This window comes from Syngnathoides biaculeatus, chromosome 9 (genome assembly GCF_019802595.1).
Source record: "Syngnathoides biaculeatus isolate LvHL_M chromosome 9, ASM1980259v1, whole genome shotgun sequence".
Lineage (NCBI taxonomy): Eukaryota > Metazoa > Chordata > Actinopteri > Syngnathiformes > Syngnathidae > Syngnathoides > Syngnathoides biaculeatus.
This window is the reverse complement of record NC_084648.1, coordinates 16,337,828-16,358,414: the sequence shown is the minus strand read 5'-3', so window position 1 is coordinate 16,358,414 and position 20,587 is coordinate 16,337,828. Positions and strand designations below refer to the sequence as shown.

The 20,587-nt window shown below is 44.4% G+C and overlaps 2 protein-coding genes across 5 annotated transcripts; both read right to left on the bottom strand.

Moving 5' to 3' along the window:
* Positions 1-22: 22 nt before the first annotated feature.
* Positions 23-5,677, bottom strand: LOC133505756 (cytochrome P450 2U1). 2 transcript variants are annotated; one of them, XM_061829193.1, is made up of 5 exons: positions 4,355-5,672; positions 2,815-3,453; positions 1,971-2,132; positions 1,473-1,640; positions 23-1,391 (listed from the first exon to the last, which is right to left on the bottom strand). In XM_061829193.1, exons 1-5 carry the CDS (start codon positions 4,743-4,745, stop codon positions 1,210-1,212), a joined length of 1,542 nt encoding a protein of 513 aa, XP_061685177.1. In that variant the 5' UTR covers positions 4,746-5,672; the 3' UTR covers positions 23-1,209. The 2 variants fall into 2 exon arrangements, with proteins under 2 accessions (XP_061685177.1, XP_061685178.1); XM_061829194.1 differs by lacking the exon at positions 1,971-2,132 and having other exon boundaries at positions 4,355-5,677.
* Positions 5,678-7,015: 1,338 nt separating this feature from the next.
* Positions 7,016-18,703, bottom strand: sgms2a (sphingomyelin synthase 2a). 3 transcript variants are annotated; one of them, XM_061829183.1, is made up of 7 exons: positions 18,449-18,696; positions 13,881-14,357; positions 12,950-13,067; positions 10,850-11,003; positions 10,586-10,752; positions 8,675-8,816; positions 7,016-7,372 (listed from the first exon to the last, which is right to left on the bottom strand). In XM_061829183.1, the coding sequence occupies exons 1-7, from the start codon at positions 18,598-18,600 to the stop codon at positions 7,095-7,097; spliced, it is 1,488 nt and encodes a 495-aa protein (XP_061685167.1). In that variant the 5' UTR covers positions 18,601-18,696; the 3' UTR covers positions 7,016-7,094. The 3 variants fall into 3 exon arrangements, with proteins under 3 accessions (XP_061685167.1, XP_061685169.1, XP_061685168.1); XM_061829185.1 differs by lacking the exon at positions 13,881-14,357 and having other exon boundaries at positions 18,449-18,703; XM_061829184.1 differs by lacking the exon at positions 7,016-7,372 and having other exon boundaries at positions 7,994-8,816; positions 18,449-18,693.
* Between the last annotated feature and the right edge of the window lie 1,884 nt (positions 18,704-20,587).

The window sequence follows — 20,587 nt, the reverse complement described above, 5'->3', positions numbered from 1 at the left end:
AGAAGAAAAACTCTGGAAGTTCTTTGAACCCACCGCACTGCTCCGCATTGGTTAAATCCGTGTCACGTGATTTAATTGATTGCCTGCTATGATCTTAAAATTTCACTGGATGACACAAAGGGCAAACGAGCTGAAAAAAATTGTGGGGTTGGCTGCTTCATTGCTGTCACCTTCAACATAGACCAAAAGCCAGACAAAACGTCTCCACCTAAAAACAACATTAACATAAAAAGTGCTCATTTTCAAGCTTTTATGATCACTGCCTCAAATGTGCATGAAATTTTTCTTCTTAAATCAGCTTTATTTATCAGTGAGGGTGGCCTTTCTACGTAGAGGCATGGTTCTTTAACGTACCTCAAATCCAACAAAAATGAAACTTTCAAGCTTTCACATGGCAAGCATAATTTATGAATATAAACAATATTTCTGAAAGAGTTTAGACCTCATGAATACACAACTCCTGAATATGTGAATTAGCTTCCAAGTGACTATTGAGTTACCAGGTGCAGTGTGGTCAACGTCAACTAAAATAATGGCCGCACACATAAACCAACCAACACACTAACCCTTCACCTCACATCCATTTTGTAGGAAAGCTGATCCATTTTTTTTCTAGTTGTAGAAAGACATTGATTCCATTGGGAGATCTGTGTGAATTTTTCAACATTTTCCTCTTCTTCTAAACACAAAACATCTAGTTAACGCGTCCGATTGTTTGCGATTGCAAGTGGCTAAAACTAGCTTGCGTAGTGAAAGCAGAAGTGCGTCCGTGCGTACATTATGCGTCACTGGTGTCAATCTGCCGATTTTCTGAGTCTGTTTGAGACTAAACTGTTTATCCCACGATTAACTAGATTAGATGATAGATGGCTGTAGTTTGCTTGAGAGAAGACAGCGTGAGATTTGGAGACTTCTACGAGGTGTCCGCTAAGACTGCAATGTGGTCTGGCTAGCTAGCTCGTCTGGTCTATTGCGCCGTGATGTCTGTCTGTTGTCGTACTCAACGTGTATGTTGTACAACAGGGGCTTCAACTACTCGAGACAGATCCCTTGTGTGTATTTGACATATGCGGCGAGATAAAAATGATTTTGATTCTGGACAGAAAATGCCAGGGTTGAATTTTTGTCCCAGTCCATCCCTGAGTGTACCTAGTAAAGTGTCCAGTGAGCAGGTATTGCACAATTTCTGGGGCATCCATTCGGCTGACTTTACCCGCGAGGGCTGGCGCACACGACGAACGGGCACGGCGCCAGCGTCAGGCCGAAACGTCCGTGCATGGGAGGCGGCGGGGCTCCCGCCGGCAGCCGGAAGGTGAAGGCCTGCAGCAGGCCGGTGACCATGAGGAAGAGCTCCATCTTGGCCAGCTGCTCGCCCATGCACACCCGGCGGCCTGAAAACCCAGGAGAGAGCGTCCGGAAACGTCTCGCGCGTTCCAACACGCGGATTCGCCGCTTCCGGACGAGTGACGTACCGATTCCGAAAGGCATGAAGCACTCTTTCCTGACCAGCTTGCCCTCGTCGTCCAGGAAGCGCTCTGGCCTGAAGGTGTCGGGCTGCTCCCACACGGCGGGGTCTCGGTGGACGGACCACAAGTTGGGCAGGAGGACCGTTCCTTGCGGGATGGTGAAGCCACGGAAGTCTGCGAAGGTGTCGCGCAAGAATTAAGGTGATCCAATGACCATCCCAGGTGACTATCATGTATTTTATGGAAATTTGTTATGTTAAGTCTTACCTTGTATGGATTTTTTTTAACTTCGTATTGGTTTTAACTGTTTGACGTTGTACGTTTGTCAGTCTTGTCACGTTATTGGATAAATACTGATTGTGGACTGCTCCAGATGATGCAGTCTACCACTCACAAAAAGTCCAATGGGATTGCTTTGTGGTTTGCGACAGCTTTCGTTTTGTCGCACGCTGTGTTCATGATTTGTCGAAAAAGTCGGCATGATTTGTTGTCACGTTACGTCACCTGTGGTCTTGGACGCCATGTGTGGAATCCCCAAAGGAACCACGGCGGTCAGCCTCTGGACCTCCATGATGGTGGCCTCGGTGAAGGGCAAACGTCCGCGGTCAGTCAGAGACGGCACGCGGCCTCCCCCCACCACCTCGTCCACCTCGGCCTGGACTTTGTCTGAATCCGTGCGACGGAAGCAAATATCTTAGAAACCTGATCCAGATTCTGATTCTTCCAATTTATAAAGGGATTTCCACTTTCAAAATTCTTCCTAATTTTCTCCATGAGAGTCACGGGGGTCCCTGGGATCAGGATACACCCTGGACAGGTTGCATTCAATTAACTGCAGAGTGCATAACCATTCACATCTATGGACAATTTACAGTCTACAATGTTTTCGCGCTCCGGTTTCCTCCCACAACCCCAAAACACGCAACATTAATTGGACACTCTAAATTGCCCCTAGGTGTGATTGTGAGTGCGGCTGTTTGTCTCCACGTGCCCTGCGATTGACTGGCAACCAGTTCTGGGTGTAGGGCGGCTTTCGCGTGAAGCTAGCTGGGATAGGGTCCAGCGTTCCCGCAACCCTTGTGAGGATAAGCGGCTTGGATAATGACATGACGTTTTTTTTCTGTTTTTAGGAGCGCTAGAATGGATTAAAGGCATTTCTACTCATTTCAATGGGGAGAGACGTTTCGAGTTCCAAGTGTGATCATGGAATGAATTGAAACTCGTAAGGCACCATTGTATCAACCTCCAATGGGCGGTGTCAGTTACTTGGGGATTTCCGCTATTGGCAAAAATCTGAAAAGAAATCTGGACCGCCATGGAATCCACCTCACCAGGTCATTATTATTACCTTGGACATCAGGATGCACGACCAGGTAGAGCAGGATCCACAGGAGTGAGTTGGCGGTGGTGTCGGTGCCGGCGATAAAAAGGTCCCCAATGATGTAGAAGAGGTAATCCTCGTTAAAGCTGCTGTCCTCCGCACCGGCCGCCATCTCCGCCAGGTACATGTCCACCAAGTCTCTGGGGTTCTCCGGGTCCAGCGTGTCGCGGTGCTTGACGATGATGTTCTTTAAGAAAGCGCTGATGTCGCGCTCCACCCGCCGGAGCTCCCCGAAGACGCCGAAGGGCAAGTGGTAGAGCGCCGGGAAGACGTTGATGAGGACGGCGGGGCTGTTGACGCACAGCTCCAGGCCTCGCACCATCAGGCCCAGCAGGGTGGCGAACTGGCGGTCGTCTCGGGGGAAACGCTCGCCGAGTGCCAGAGAGCAAATGACGTTGGAGACGGCGTTGGTGACCAGCGGCGTCATGTCCACGCCGGCCTCGCCCTCCTCGTCGCGCAGCCGCAGAAGCTCGCTTTTGACAGTCGCCAGGCCTTGGAGGATGCACGGCTCCAGACTGAGCTTCCCGACACCGAAGGTCCGGAGAGACGCGTGGCAGAACTTGCGCTGCTTTCTCCACACCGGCCCGTACGGCGCAAAGACGATTCCTTGGGGGAACAAAATATGGTTGAGGCCATTTAGGGTGGATTCGAGTTACTTTCCAGTTGATGATGCGGCCATTTGGGGGGGGGGAGGCGGCGAACAGCAAAAATCTGACCATCATTATAATTGCAATGAAAAACAAATGTTTTTTTCAACCCGAAAAATTATTCAATAAGCAGTGATAAACCACCAATGGATTTTTGTTTTTAAGTTGAACATAAATCCAAAAAAATGTGAATCCGCGGTTTCTAAACTGCGAGTATGCGGGGGTCCACTGCATGAAATTACGATGGAGGTTCATTCAATAACTAAAACTGTAATTAAATAGAAACGCTAAAGTTTTCAGATAAATAACTGAAAATACAATTTCATACATTCATGTAATGTAATCTTAAAGAATTTAAAATGTCAAGAAATGTAATTCAATGAACACGATTAAACAATAAATGTCGTTAAAAATGTGCAACGTTAAAAAACAAAGTTTGTTTTTAAATGTAAAAAAAGTTTTATTAAATTAATAAGGCAGTCAATTAATTAAATTAACAATTAAGTCAGTCAGTAAATAACAAAACTTGCCATGAAATAACTGAAAATTAATCCTGTAAATATAACCGTTTCATAATTAGAATAAATAGGTTACTAACTAAAAAAGGGAATGAACAAACCAAAAGTCATCACTCAAATTCGTCCTCATGAATAAAAATGCAGTTAAAGAAAAATGTCATGCAACAATGGCACGAAAATATTAATGAAAATGCCCTGAAATAAAAACGGTTGAATAAATATCATTAAACACGTTTAGTAAATCATTAAAAATAAAATTGACAATGAATACAAAAAAATCCCTAAAGAAAATCATAAAGCAAAAAAAAATGCCATTCACTTGAGAAATAAATCCAATCCCACCTTTGCGTTTGGTCATGATGCTGACCGCGGGGATGTTCGGCCTGTCCGAGAACACCTCGGCGTAATTGAGCAAGGCATCTCGGATGACGTCACATCCGTTCAGCACCACCAGGAGCTGAGTGCCGACGAACAAGCTGAAGACGTCGCCGTACGCCGCGGCCTGCTCCGTCAGCGCCTCCGCGGGCGGCTTCCACGCCTTCCCCAACCTCCTCCGGATGAACGCGGGCACGAGAAAGGGGCCGAAATTGCCCACTATCGGCAGGGGCTTCGGGCCCGGAGGGATATTAGCCAGGCGGCGGCATCGTTTCAGGTGGGAATGGACGCACAAATACGCGGCGACGAAGACGAGCAGCGTCGCCAACAGGGGGGAGTTGCTCCAAAGCAGGAGCATGATGTCAAAAGCGATGCTTGCAGTACGCCAAACTAAGCCATGTTTGTTCGCCTTTACGTAAAACCAAGAACGATTCTTCCGGTGTTGGTGAGCAGCGCTGCCTTCTTATTGGTGGATGGTATTGAGCTAAAAAAAAAAAAAAAAAATGAGTGGATAGCGCAAACACATCAAGCGGAGTGTCGATTGGTTGTGAAGCCAGTTGGCCGCCATCTTGGTACTCCCAAAAACCTGTGCAGGACATGGTTTGCAGGTTGGGATTATGGCGGGGTTTTTCCGTCAAAATTTGCCATGTAGAATTCAAACTGGTCGTGTGAGCTTGACATTTTTTTCCAGTTTTGGTAACATGAAGGATTTTTAATTCGACTTGGTAAACCAAAAAAAAAGGGTAAGTGCAAAGGAAAGGAAAGACATAACACTGTGACTAGCAAGAAAGCTTGCAGATTAGCTCGGGCCCGATTTCGGTGACGTTAATTTTTCCCAAAATACGCTGTGAAGCACTATAATCATGAAGAAAAAAAAAGACAAAAACATGAGATTTTAAATCAATCACATATTTTTGGAAATAAGGACTCACAATTGGGGAAAAAAAAACATGCTTAACGTATTGTACATTTGTTGCCTCTGCAACATCCTATTTCACACAGAAAATTTAAACTTGTTTCCTCGCATTTGAAAATCAAATTCAATTTGCAGTTCTGTATTCAAATTCATCAAAAAAAAAATTCACAGGAAATGTGTTTTCTTTTTTATCCACTGATGAAGTTTGGAAAAATATTGACATTGCTTTTTCGCGAAAAACCGTGGGCTTATAAAGGTGACGCAGAGCGTGAACGGTGAACAATAACCGTAAACAAAGCTTTGTTCAAGTGAATTAAGATCAGAGGGAAAAAAAAAAACCTTTACAAACTTTAAGTGTCAAAGTAAATCTCTCGAACTTACTTGTGGAATGTTTTTAAATCTCTCGAACTTACTTGTGGAATGTTTTCTCACAGCCACGAAACTGGCAATCAAGGCAGTTCATCGCTGTCGCTGCACAGGTCTGCACGGTTGTTTATGGGAGTATCAAGATGGCGGATGGCAACTTCAGTTTTGGTGGCCAATGAGCCATCCAGTATTTTTTTTTGTTTTGTTTTTTAGATCTGTGGTGGGCAGAAAAATATCCTTCTGGTAGGTTGAAATAGTTTGGTTTTGGTGTCTCTCTTGCTCATTTAAAGCAGCCAAAGTCACATTTTAATCTCTTAAACATGGCCAGTAGTATTTATTAAATGTAGTATTATTTTCTTTGGTCCGCAGAAAGGATCTGCTCAATTTGAGGGTTGTCATTGCTCAAAGGTATTTGTCAGAAAATGGAGGCCTTATTTAATCTATGGCTACGTGTGCACATACCTGTACTGAGCACTGTGGTATGGTATGTGTGTACCGTCAGAATTTGAATTTCCAAAGGAATCGTTTTTAAAAATCTTATATTTTCATCCAACAAAAATTGATAACAAAATTCTCTATCTCCACCTAGTGGCTACATGTGCACATACTTGTAATGAGTATTGTGGTATGATGAATTTCCAATGGAATTATTTTTAAAAAAAATATTTTCATCCAACAAAAATTGATAAATTTATCTATTTCCACCTAGTGGCAACATGTGCACATACCTATAATGAGTACTGTGATATGGTATGTGTGGACCATCTGAATTTGAATTTCCAATTGAATTGTTTTCAACAAAGTATTTTAATCCAACAAAAATGGTTGAAAAAATGTAACGAACAAAAATCTTTGCAAACTAACTTAAGTCGTAACTGTTCAGGGACCCAGGAAGAAGCAAAAAAGGCTTTCTCAATTCAGACAGTATCCAATGAACTGAAAATTTTTGGGAGTTTCATATGGCTTTAAATAAAAATAGTACATTCATTTTCCAAGTATAATTAATAATAAAAATGGGCAGTCCCAGCCTCACAGATGTCACCTTTTGTGGGTGCGCTCAGGAGCTGCATCTGCAATTTTAAACATTTTTAGGGTTGTGCGTCAATTACTTTCTTTTTTTCATTTTTAAAATTAGCAACAGGCATTCAGCATGATTTTACACAATTTATCCTTTCATGCATTTTTTGGGGAAATGCAGGAAGAAGCCAGAATATTAATTCGCTGCCAACACGTTTGACTTCTATAGCCGTCATTGGCAGCGAAGTGTGACGAAAGGGAAATCAACTTCCGAACAACGGCGTTGATCTTACGCCGCCATCTAGAATAAGGAAAATCCCCAAAAAAAAAAAAAAAAAAAGCTTTATTGAAGGAAAAAAATGACATCATAAATCACACACGACACCCTGACTAAACTGGCCACTTTCCCTACGTGAAAGGCCTCACGCTCGTGTCACGGTGACTGTGCGTCGCACTCGTAACCAGAGGGCTAACTTTCCTCCACGTACGCGAGGAGCCCCCGTCGGGCGGAGTCGCGCTAACGGCTCCGGCGTCGACTCGCGACGGCTCGTCGCCGATCGCTCGTCCCTCACGGGAATTAAGGCCCGTCGGCGTCACCCTATCTGCCGTCAGCTGCGGAGCGCTATCCTCGCTCGCTCGGTCTCTGCCCTCACTGCTCTGGTACGAGACTAGCTGAAGTGCAGCGCCTGACGGGGGAGACAATAAAGGTTTCAAACACAACGGCGTACCTCCACCCGTGTCGTGGGAGTGAACTATGTCATGTTTGGGGCTACGACACTGAGACACGCTGGCGATGCTACGCGCATATCGAGGGGTCCTGAAATCAAGTTTAATAAATAATATTAAAGGGGAAGAAAGACGTGAGAGTCGTAAAGGCGGTTTCGGTACAAGTTAGCGCTGTGCTAGCGTGTTGCTGCTGTGTTACTGCCACGTCTCGGTGATTTTTATTGGTATGTTTTTGTTAACTGGCCCTGTTAGCACTGTGCTAGTGTGTTGCTGCTGTGTTACTGCCGCGTCTCAAGTGATTTTTACCGGTATGTTGGTTTTTTTTCAACCAGCCCTGTTAGCGCTGTGTTAGCGTGTTGCTGCTGTGTTACTGCCGCATCACAGGCACTGTTTGGAAAGAAAAAGTAAAGTATATAATTAAAACTTTGAAAACTCTTTCTGTGTACCGACTTTCTTTGTAAACATCTCATGTTTCAATGTGGGCACATGCGACTTTAATCAGGTGCGCTCCATAGTCCGGAAATTACGGTAATATGTTGTATGAGATCGTCATACAGTTATGTACCGTGGGGAAAAAAAATGCAATTGCACGTAATTGGTCTGAAAATGATTATTTATTGACGACAAGTAATATAGCTTTGTTTATCTACTCCATCTATGCCAGAACAATTACTACCATCCCCCATCATCATTATAACAATATAATTACTTTTTATGACTTTTTTTTTTTTTTTTGGGTGCTGTGGCTGGTTGGGTAACACCGCAATAAGGCACCTTGTGACAGTGACTGTGAGGTCCGCTCATTGAATTATTATTATTATTTTTTTTTAAAAAGAATACATTTGGAATTTAATTTCGGAACGTTAAGTTGCCATAAATGCTTCTAAAACGTCCTGGAACAGAAGTGGGGAAACCTTTTTCCCCCCATTCGGCGTGACACAGAATCGATGGAAAACATGACGCAACCTTCGAACAAATCTATATTATTAGATATGAGTATTTGTGGGGTGAATGTATATATATATTTTTTTTTAATGTGTAAAATGATCGAGGTTCCCCCACCCCTGTACCGGAGGCTGGCACACGTACTTGTACACGCACACACATATAAGGAACAGACGAATAGGCGGCTAAATAAATTACAACAGCAAAAAAGAGGAAGCGTGATTATCCTTCTAGGCACGTTTGTTAGACATCCCCCCCGACCCCCGCTCGAGTCTGTCACTCATCACGTGTGCTCTGTACCATGGAGTATTTCTTACAGGGGTTCTTCAGGCAGGCGGGGGCCCAGGTGATGGGCCAGCCGTACACGCGCGGCACCGGCGTGTGCACGTTCTGCTCCATGAAGTTGAAGACCGGGTTCCACCAGGCGTTGCTGAGGTAGTTGTTATGGTTACACTGACACTAAACAAAGGCGCACAACAGGATTTGGGGTGGGGGGGGGGGGGGTGTGAGCATCGCGCGGTAAAGTAAAGTAAAAATAATCATCTTAATAAAGCCGAAAGGAAATAAACAAGACGCAGTGAATGTTTGAATGTGGCTTTGTGGAAAAAGTCACGCAAATTCATAAAAGATGAACGTTGGAAAGCTCTCCTGTTACTTTTTAACTTGAACATTTTCAAATTAAAAATTTTGTAAGTTTCAAGATCTTTCTAGTTTTATTTTATTAAAAAAAATGTAAGATGTCACTTCTGTTTTAATTAAAACATAAATACAAAAAAATTGTTTTAAGTTACCAGATAACACACAAATCTTTCTTTTTAAAAAAAAAATGTAGTTAAAATATATCATCCATTCGTACATTTTCTTTTCCACTTATCCTCATGAGGATCGCAGGAAATGCTGGAGCCTCCCCAGCTGTCAACGGGCAGGAGGCGGGGTACACCCTGAACTGGTTGCCAGCCAATCGCAGGGCACATCGAGACAAACAGCCGCACTCACGACACCTTGGGGCAATTTTAGAGTGTCCAATTAATGTTGCATGTTTTTGACATGTGGGAGGAAACCGCAGTGCCCGGAGAAAACCCACGCAGGCACGGGGAGAACATGCAAACTCCACACAGGCGGGGTCGGGATTGAACCCGGGTCCTCAGAACTCTGAGGCCAACGCTTTACCAGCTGATCCAGCGTGCCGCCTAAAAGATATCACACGGGTTTATTTTCAAAAATGTTGCAAGACATCGTACTAGTCATCTAATTAAAAAAAAAAAGGGTCCTAATTTTTATTTGGTGTCAACCAGTTCAGGGTGTACCCCCCCCCCCGTCCGAAGATAGCTGGGAGAGGTTCTAACACTCCCGTGACCCTTGTGAGGATAAGCGACTCAGATGACGAATGGATGAATAAATTACTGTTATTAAAAAAGGTTTTGAATGTTACAAGATGCTCCATTATTTTAGAATAAAAATGTAGCAAAATACCACAATTTGTAATAAAAAAAAAAAACGTTGAATCTTCTAAGATACCTGACTATTATTAACAAATATGTATAATTGGTGTGCAGGTCCTTTTTCACAACCCGTAGGTACCGGTACGCATCTATAAAGTGTGACAATAAATTTTCATTTTACTTGTCTAATAATACCCACAACCGATTTCTGACGAATTGTTTGAGGAAAAAAAAATATTAATCAGTATAATTTTTGTTTTCAACAACTACAAAAGGAACAAAGCAGTTCCTAACCTGCGTGCAATGCAATTAACAAATGAACAGAGCTAATGTTTGTAGCTCCCCACCTTCTCACTAAACGCTTACAGTGATGCCTCCGTTTCGAAAAGTGACTTGTTCGAAAACCAAATCGATGTTTCCCATTACAATGAATGGAAAAAGAAATAATGCGTTCCAAGCCCAAAAAATGTAAGGTTTTTAAAGCATTTTTTTTAGCTTTTCCTGATAATAAACTCCATAGTAGAAATACATGTATAGTTTAAATACTTTATACAATAAAATAATTGAATAAATAGATTTGTTTTTTGCTGGAAATGTAAGCTCTACTGTTAAGAGTATGCTAGGCTGGGAGTGCATTCCCGTATATGTAGCGACTCGGCCCCCAGCCTTGTAAACTTTTTTTTTGTTAATAACAAAAGCGCAGAATAACTTTAAACAAGCAAAACGGGGACGTTCGAAAAGCGAGGCTTTACTGTCCTTGCGTTAGGATTTGCACGTGACACCCACCTGTGTGTTGGCCATGCTGTGGTACCACCAGAAGAGTCGCGTGGTGACAAAGTAGGCCACCACCACGTCCACGCTGTAGTGTTCGTGCGCCACCAGGATGCACACCACACCCACGGCACTCAGCAGCCAGCACATCAGGTGGTACCACCAGAACGAGCGAGGGGAGTCTGCAGGAAAAGCCCATGACGCGGGGAAAGCGTGACGCCAAGCGAGATGAATCATTTCCTCTGGTTTGAGCCGTTTGTCGAGATATCACCGACTCACATTCCTTGATGAACAGGTAGGTGAGGATGAGCATCACGGTGTGGCCGCTGAATAGAAAGTCTCCGCACATGATGTGCGACTTGGTAATGGACAGGCCGGCGCCGGAAATCAACCTCAGAATTCGCTGGAACTTGGCGTAGGAGTCGCCGTAGAGCTGCCGATGGGAAGCAGAACGAGTGACGATGTCGACGGTGACGGATTGCTAACGAGCTGGATGGTTGTATGCTTACAAACAAAAATTCAAAAAGCGTGTTCATGAGGGTTTTACAGTTCATCTTGCCGTGTATTCCGCAACTATTTCTTGGGAAATTGGGGGAAAAAAATGCTAACATGCTAGTAGCTGCGATGCTAACATTGAAAAACAGCAATTGAAGTTTGCAAATCAGAGACGGGAGTAAGTCACATAATGTGCGAGACACAATTACTCAACTTGGGAAGAAAAAAAAAACTAACAGTTAACACCGCTAGTGATAAAATGTTTTTGCACTGATGACAACACAAAAACACCTCTAAAAAATGTAGCCATTTTGTTAAAATCATAAATCTCATCGACACTATTAGTCGCCTGATACACAGTGTTACCTGGGTCATTGGTGTTATTTGTTCCATTTCTAAAATTGTTTGAAAAAGAGTTTGCGTGATGATGTTATACAGGTATTTTTTTTTTTTTTTAATGCTTTTGTGATCATTTCAAAGTGGTCACTGCTGGCCTCTTCTTCATACCATTTTAATCAATTCCTGCTGTTGAATTAGCATTTTTTAGCGTATCAAATTAGCAATTAAACACAGTTTTACGAAAATCTAAAAGTTTTTAGAATAACAACATGAGCAAAACGAGAATTCCAGCTAAATGCCGATTTTTAAAAACATTTTTGGGCCTCAAAACAAGTATTTTTGGTTTGTACAAAGATTCAATATGTAATTTATTAAGTTTATAAACTACATACATTGTGCTGACAAGTTGTTTCCCCAAAATATATCATAGGAAGCATCAACTTTGTAGACTTTATAGATTGTCACTTTAGGAAGTTCAGGTCATTCACAGGCGGCCCTGCCACATCAATGAGTGAAAAGTGAATGAGCTCAAGATGCAGTTTATGCATACATGTCTACGCAAAAACTGTTTTTTGGGTCTCCAGAACACAGTCTCCATATTGTCTATCACTTTTGTTTTTATATTTGTGCGACTAACCCAAAATTTATCTTAATGTCTGCCTAGCTAGCAGTGAGTAAAACTGTCAAGCTAATCTAGCTAACATAACCTGCGTGGGAAAGAACGTAGACATCATAGATGTCCCCATTTTATCAAAAACATGATCTTTATATCCATATTTAATCATCGCTCAGTGATACTTGCAAAATGACGCTGGCTCAACCCTCGTTTCCTCATATACTAGCGGTAGCGTTGCCAGGTTTATGGCGTGCACTACACGCGCACAAAATTATTTTTCAAAAACAAAATGAAAACTATATTGAAAATTTGGACTTTGGAATATAAACAGTAGGACTTCCATCCATCCGTTACCCAAGCCACTTATCCTCACAAGGGTCACGGGAGAGCCAGAGCCTATCCCAGCTAGCTTCAGGCGAAAAGGCGGACTATTACCCGACCTGATCGCCGGTCAGACGCAGGGCGGATATCGACGCCATCGCTGAGCGGGAATCAATCCCACGCTACCCGCACCAAAGTCTGGCGTGTGTACCGCATCACCATCATAAGGACTTGTCAACTCATATAGTTCAAGTAAAAGTTCAACCTAGTTTCCAAGTTGAGTATTTCTTGACTTTTAGCTAAGCTAGTCGCAAGTCCTAAAATTGGCAACACGAGTCTAATTCGGGTCATGTCATGAGACCTGAGTCCTGCCATGTCTGATATAAAACGTTAAAACGCATCGATATGGATTTTACAACTTGCCCTGCGTTTCTCGCTCTATTTTTTTTAGTGTTCAAATTCTAATATACTGGGCTAAGATATAGCATACATCTCACGGGCCGAACAGTTTGAAATCATAATCGGACCCAGCTGAGAAATATGGAAGCGCAAATCGCCTTTTTTAAAACGTCTCCACAAATGCGGATATTTCGCGCCCGTCTGCTCACCTTGGGCGCGCAGGTCATGTGCATGCCGGGCACGGGGAGGATTGTGATGTACATGGTGATGCAGCGGTACAAGTACAAAGTACCCAGGAGGAAGAAGTAGCGTCGGCACACGATCGACCTGCAAAAAATACACATTATTACTAAATGGCGATGGCCGGGGACAACGGATGTGGATGCGCCACCTAACACAGCTCTGCACAAATTGCTAAATGTAATCTGGTAGAACATATAATGCAAACTCCACACAGACGGGTCCGGGATTGAACCTGGGACCTCGGAACTGTGAAGCAAACGCTTTAACAGCTGAGCCACGGTGCCGCCCAACATATATCACATTTGTAAAAATAAATGATGAATTTTTTTTGCAAGTCATGTAATCAAACCGTAGTCACGCTCTTTGCGGACCTTACACAGGAAGACATCTTGGGCTTTTTTCAGGGTCAGTCATGTGACAGATTGATGAAGTGCTGCCTCCAAAAATGAAAATACAATGTAATTTGTAGATTCTATCCATCCATTTTCTTTGCCGCTTATCCTCACGAGGGTCGTGGGGAGTGCTGGAGCCTATCCCAGCTGTCAACAGGCATGAGGAGGGGTACACCCTGGACTGGTCACCATCCAATCGCAGGGCACATGGAGACAAAAAGCCACACTCTCAATCACACCTATGGGCAATTTAGAGTCGGCAATTAACGTTGCAGGCTTTTGGGAAGTGGGAGGAAAACACAGTGCCCGGAGGAAACCCACGCAGGCAAAGGGGAGAACATGCAAAACTCCACACCGGGAGGGCTGGGATCGAACCCAGGTCCTCAGAACTGCGTCCGTCGTCATCGTCAAGGTAACGAAGAGCTACTTGTCATTGTCCCTGGAGTTGGGGGTGTGGGCCGAGCAGTGGTTTATTTGCACGAGACAGGACCGGATAAAGAATTACTTGTAGTTGAAGAAGAAGAGCTGCAGGAACCAAACGGTAACCAGCACGATGCCGTTGACCTCCGTGACGGTGAAGGCCCACTTGACTCTGTCGATGTATTCAAAGAAGGTGTCGGGCAGCGGCGGGATGCTCTCTTTGGGCGGAACCCTCTCGTGGACCACCGTGATGACCACGGTGGTCAGCACCAGGCTGAGGCCGGCGTAGAAGAAGAGAAGCGTGGTCTTCCACCACTCTGACGGCAGGCGGTTGCCCTCGGGCTCCTTCATGGAGATCTTCACGTAGTCGTTTTGCCGGCTCTTGCGGAAGCCCCGCTTGGTGTCGCCGGCGCCCGGCGCGTGCACGGGGCAGGGTTTTTTGTCACCGCCGCGTCCGACGCCGCCTTCCATTTTCGGGGTCGTGCTATCCGCCTGTGATGACGTCATGGCGTCCTGCTGTGTCCATTCACGGGTGGAATCCCTCTGGACGGAGGTGTCGGCACTGCAATCACAATCCAAAGCACTACTCGGTCAATCTACTACAGAATTTGGTCATATTTTTCAGCGCATTCCACTTCATAGCTGGATGAAGCCCTTCACCAACCATACGGCAATACCCGCCTTCAACATTTTTATTATTTCACGTCTAAAAGGTTTTAAAAGGTGCCTTTAACTGCTAATGGATCTGTGGATACGGATTCTAACCGATAGCCATTTGGGATGCATAGACGATGTGATGTTTACTCGGAGACAAATGTGGCACTCGTGCGAAGGGCTGGAGGGACGTCGATGGTGTCGAGTTGCTGAGGATCGATTTTTCCAAGGGGGTCGGGGGTGGGGGGATGAGTATGAGAATCACAGATGTGAGATGTGTGGTGCAGCTGACGGATGGCTGCAAATTATAATATTTTGACAGACGGCGAGGAGACACCAGACCGATTATTGCAGACGTAAACTACGTAAGATAATTAGCACGCCACATACTGGATAAAGGATTACGCAAGGTCTCTGGTCTTAGAAAATTCTGACTCCAGATGCAGGAGAATGTTAAAATTTATCAATTATGAATTTGCTGATTATGTGAAATTTGCGATGTTTCGGATCAGCTTCCCTGAGAACGCCCAATCTCCTCAAATCTCGGACCCTAAGGGGGTTTGGCCCTGGTTTTAGTGCTTGGATGGGAGACCACCCGGGAATACCAGGTGCTGTAAGCTTCTCTCCCCGGCTAAAATGCAGAGGGGTTGCGTCAGGAAGGACCTGGGGGACCGCACGTGATATTATTAAGTGTCGTGACCTCGGGACCTTAAACCACTGATGAGATAGACCTGAGCAGTGGACCTAAGACAAGAGGTGGGTGGACCTGATGGGGAGCCTCGGGCATAAATCTGGGGATTGGACATAATGGGGTATTACACCGTAAATGGGGCAGAACTGCATGCATCCTTAGAGCAGATGTAGGCCAGACCTGGTGGGACAACATGTCAGGTGCCTTAGACCAGAGGTGGGGCGGAGATGATGCGACTTTTAAGATTGCAAAGGGGGAAATTGGTGAAATGCACCTGGAAAGAGACTTCGACAAGAGGTCGGACAGACTTGTTGGGACCACGTGTGGAACGGACTCGATGGGGCCTGAAAGCCATTTAACAGGGTTGAAAAAGCTGGAGAAGTATGCTAACAATTAAGGGTGTACCGATCTGGAGATCAGAAATTGTTCCAAGATCAGATCAATCTCAGATTCCACAACTTATTCAAGCACGCCCATTCCATGCTCTTCTCGAGCATGCAGAGCCCACGTGATCAAAAATCACTGAGACGCTACAAAAATAACAAGCAATAAGAGTGAATATTGTTTGCTTTATTGTTTCTTGAAACTCCAGTTTTAAAAGTTCATCAAAATGCTTACATCACAAAAGAATTACGAATACGAAACGTTCCAATACATCAGACTTCATTTCGTTCTTTGATTTTGTGTCACAAAAACTGGTAGCTCAAAGCTAGCAAACAAGGAATGAAATACGCCAGTCGAGCTAACGACAATTAGCATAAATTTTCATTAGATATAACGGGACAAGCTGAAAGAAACTTATTATTTTCCAAAAAAAATAAATATTGCTACACAAACGCTGGACACCAACATACAAAACAGGCAATATAATCCTCTCAAGGCGAATATTCGTGAAACTCTTTGAGAAAAACAAATTCTTCTGACTTCCACTTTTTTTTGTTCCTGCGCGAGAAGCTCGGTGCGCGCACCACACTGCCCCTAAGAGGTCAACACGTGAACAGCAGCTACATTATGTACCTTTTTCTTACACCAACCGTTGATAATGATCATTTTCTCACATTCCATTCTACACTACAGATAAAACGGGAAGGATTACTGCTGAAATCTGGTCGGACTGATTTCGTTATCGGCTAAAACACGAGGCTGTAACATTTGTATCGGAATTGAAAAAAGTTGGATTGGGACAATTTCGAGTTCAAACAATCATTTAAGCAACATTTACTTTGCGTACTTGTAGTTTCATTTTAAAAAGTTAGCACATTTTCCACACACGTGTAACATTTAGCAGTGTCCATGTAAGGATGCAGGATTGAGTCCGCTCTGATGGGAAGCAAGGAAAAAGTCTTGTTTTCCCACCGGACGGTGCTCCAAAGGGATTGGGTGATGATGGGAAAAAAAAAAAAAAAAAAAGTTATTTCACATGTAGACACAGTAGAGCGGATAACTCGCCCAGGCTATTTCCAGAGGGCCCGGATGAAGGCTGTGTTTTATACTCCGCAAGAACTCGGGCTGGGCCTCCATTTTGGGGCCGCGGTAATAACATGTTAGCGTGCCTCCCCGCTCATTTAGCGCTTGGCGGGGCGTGGATCGTGTCCATCAAGGCGGGGTGGGGCAGGGGGATGAAAATAAAGTCATGTTCAAGGTGGAGACCTCTCGAAACGTTGTGGAAAACGTTCCGTCCGTCCATTTCCTTTGCCGCCGATCCCCACGAGGGTCGCGGGGAGTGCCGGGGCCTACCCCGGCTGGCAGCGGGCAGGAGGCGTCGCCAGCCAATCGCAGGGCACATTGAGACAAACAGCCACACTCACAATCGCACCTATGGGCAATTTAGGGTGCCCAATTAATGTTGCATGTTTTTGGGATGTGGGAGGAAACCACCCGGATAAAACCCACACATGCAGGGGGAGAACATGCAAACTCCATACAGCTGTGTCCAGGATTGAACCCGGGACCTCAGAACTGTGAGGCCAACGCTTTACCAGCTGACTGGAAAGTGTTGTTTTTGTAAATAAAATTCAAAAAAATGAACATGCATAAATATTAACTTCAGTTGCCTCAGATTTCACAAAGGTGAAAATTAAAAAAAAAAAAAAGTCTTCATCACACTTTGAGAAACATCCTGACACGTTTAACTGTCAAAATTCATTTGAATTGCAGTACAGTATCGAACATGCTCAGTCTTCTATTGGATGGTGCAGCTTGGGGGGGCTGAGGGGGGAGGTCGACCACAAGTGGGACGTACGTTGTCGGTAATAACGGGCAGGACCCTTATCCAGATACACACACACACACAGTGTTAAACACCATGTTCCACATGAGGATCGGGGGGGGGGGGGGCAACAGGTCATTTCCAGTCTCTTGTAATTACGCTCTCTCCCTTTCAGGCAGACTTCCAACATCTGGGCGGACGCAATCGAATTAAAACGGAGCGATGCAGGACTCGAAACGTTGAGCCGTTTTTCCATTTTAAGACGCTCTCGCGATGCCGCCCTCGCCTTTGATCAATTTGGAAAATTTTTACTTTGAAGCCGGCCTACGAGGATGTGATACGTGTAATTAAGCGGTACATTATGTACAAACGTGCCGTGTTCTTAACTACGGGTGTACATCATAAAAGTGGAATATCCTTGCGTGTAAATTCATTCACTCGACTCGTACTGTTACAACAGTTACAAGCAAAGGTGAGCAATCTACAGTCTGCGGGCCGGCTGTGGTCCAACGTGCAATTCCACGGACTGTTTGCAATTTTTGTATTCAATAAATCTAACATGCACGTTATTGGAATGTGGGAGAAAGCCAGAGTAACCAGACACCCCAAAGACAATGCAAAAAAGTACGCACAACTATGGGGTGACACCTGAACACCCCAATAGTACGGACCTGAGATTCGGTCCAGATACGCTCGCGGGCTAAAAACTGACCGCAGAGCAACTGCGACTAAAAGCAAACATAGATGGATTGATACACTTCATTTAATCACGTGAGTGGTAAGAAGCAACAAATGATTATCATATAAGCCGCAGTATTATGAACTTTTTCTTTGGGGTGGGGTGGGGGTGGGGGGTTCTCGTAGGTTGATAGCCCTCGGAGGACTTGAAAAAAAAATGTATTTGCTCGATGACATCCAGGCAGTAGTCACACAAAAGATGCCTTCACAAAAGCAATGATACTAAATAATGATGAATGTCTTTCTAATATCTTGTCGGATTTCTTTGCAATCTAGTCTAGAAAAGCAACACTTTTGTGGAATTTCTGGCTCTCCAAACGGAACACGGAAGTCCAAGTTTCGGGGACCTCTGCGGTCCTACCTGTCCTCGTCGGGCCTCCGGGTCTCCGATGTCGTCGCGGCGTCCGCAGCGCTGAGCGGCGATGCTGAGCTCTCTCGGCTCGGGGAGGAGTGTTCCGGCTCCTCGGGGGACAGACCCTGGCCTTCCGGGGCTCGCTCCTCCCCGCCGCCCATCGTTTTCCGTGCGCCAGCCAGACTCCGCTCGCCTCGCCCCTCGCGTCCATCCCACTCGGCCCCCTCTCCGGCCCCCGCCCCCGAAGGTGACTCGCGTCAACTCGCCCGGCCGCCGACGTCACGCGGGGTGGCGTCACAGAGCCAAGTGGCGCGTTGACGTCGGACTCTGTGTGACAACGCTTCGTGCTTGTGTGCGCGTGAATGGTAAAGCTGCTCCGTAGTGACCCCTAGTGTTCAGCCCGAGGAGTTATTTTCATTTAATAAAAAGGGCCTTTTGTGCGCTAAAAACTGATATTAGGGCATGTCGTGTTGTTAAAAATGCATATGAGCTAAGCTCCGACAAATTTATCTCCCTGCAAGTGGGTAATATTCATGCAAACGGCAAAAAAAAAAAAAAAAGTCTTACTTGAGCAGAGTTACAAGTTGTGACCACTGATCTAAAAAAAAAAAAAATAAATAAATAACATATTTAGCGGTGTGTCGATTGGTTGAAGCCAGTTGCCCGCCATCTTGGTACTCCCAAAACGTGTTTACCGGTTGGATTTAAGGCGGGGTTTTTCCTCAAAGTTTGCCATGTAGAATTAAAACTGGTCGTGTGATCTTGTCATTTTTTCCAGTTCTGGTAACACGAAGGATTTTTAATTCGACTTGGTAAGCCAAAAAATGCCAATTGCAAAAAGAAAGACATAGAACAGCGTGACTAACAAGAAACTTGGCATATTTACCTCGGGGCCGATTTCCGTGACATGTTCACTTTTCACAAAATACGATGTGAAACGCTATCATCATAACATAGCAAAAAACGGAGCGATGCAGGATTCGAAACGTTGAGCCGTTTTTCCATTTTAAGACGCTCTCGCCTTTGATCAATTTGGAAATTTTACTTTGAAGCCGACCTATGAGTGTGTGATACATATAATTGATTATGTGTTGTGTGTTCCTAACTACGGGTGTACGAAGTAAAAATGGAATATTTTTGCGTGTAAATTCATTCTCAACTCGTACTGTTAAAAGCAAACATGAGCAAGCTACAGTCTGTGGGCCGGCTATGGTCCAATGTGCAATTTTTGAGTTCAATGAATGAAAGATGGACGTTATTGGAATGTGGGAGAAAGCCAGAGTAACTTGACCCCCCCCCCATAAAACAATACAAAAAAAAGAACGCACAACTATGGGGTGACACCTGAACACCCCAACAGTACGAACCTGAGATTCGGTCCACTTTCATAACATAGCAAAAAAAAACGAAGCTTTTTTTGTCATAAAAACTTGAGTTCGATATGTTTTTGGAAATAAGGACGCGCAATGGGAAAATACACGCAAAACGCATTGTTCATTTGTTGTCTCCTCGCATTTGAAAATCAAATTCAATTTGGAGAGTTCTGTATGATGAAATTCATTACAAAAAAAAATCATACAAAATGTGCTTTCTTGCTTATCCAGTGATGAAGTTTGGGAAAATATTGACATCGCTTTTTCGCGGAAACCCGTCGGCCTACAAAGGTGAAGCAGAGAGTGAACAGTGAACGACAACAACCGGAAACAAAACTTTGTTCAAGTGAATTATACCAATTAGAATCATAGGAATTCAGCTAAGCAGAAAATAAAAAAAAAAAACCTTTACAAACAAACTTTAACAGTGTCAAAGTAAATCATTCTAACTTACCCTTGGAATGTTTTCTCACATCCACGAAACTGGCGATTATCGCCACTGTTGCTGCACGGGTCGGTGTGGTTGTTTCGGGAGTATCAAGATGGCGGACGGCGACTTCAGTTTTGGAGGCCAATGAGCCGTCTGGTCATTTTTTTTTTAGATCAGTGGTTGTGACAGCATTTTTGAACTCCCAATTGGAATAGATTCTAACCCTAACGAACTGCTTCGAAGGTTGGTTCAAACCACCTGAGATCGGGCGTCGTAAATTTCGCTCTATCAAATCTAGTAAGAATAAAAAGATGCATTGTTGAGAGTGTACGAGGCTTTTTTTTA

Coding starts and splice junctions, on each gene's coding strand:
- sgms2a (XM_061829183.1), bottom strand. CDS start 18,600: ATGGGCGGCGGGGAGGAGCGAGCCCCGGAAGGCCAGGGTCTGTCCCCC. Junction 11,004..12,949: donor ACATGACCTGCGCGCCCAAG/GTGAGCAGACGG, acceptor TCCCATCGGCAG/CTCTACGGCGACTCCTACGC. Junction 10,753..10,849: donor CTACCTGTTCATCAAGGAAT/GTGAGTCGGTGA, acceptor CTTTTCCTGCAG/ACTCCCCTCGCTCGTTCTGG.
- LOC133505756 (XM_061829193.1), bottom strand. CDS start 4,745: ATGCTCCTGCTTTGGAGCAACTCCCCCCTGTTGGCGACGCTGCTCGTC. Junction 2,133..2,814: donor CGTGCATCCTGATGTCCAAG/GTAATAATAATG, acceptor GCACGGATTCAG/ACAAAGTCCAGGCCGAGGTG. Junction 1,392..1,472: donor CTTCATGCCTTTCGGAATCG/GTACGTCACTCG, acceptor CTGGGTTTTCAG/GCCGCCGGGTGTGCATGGGC.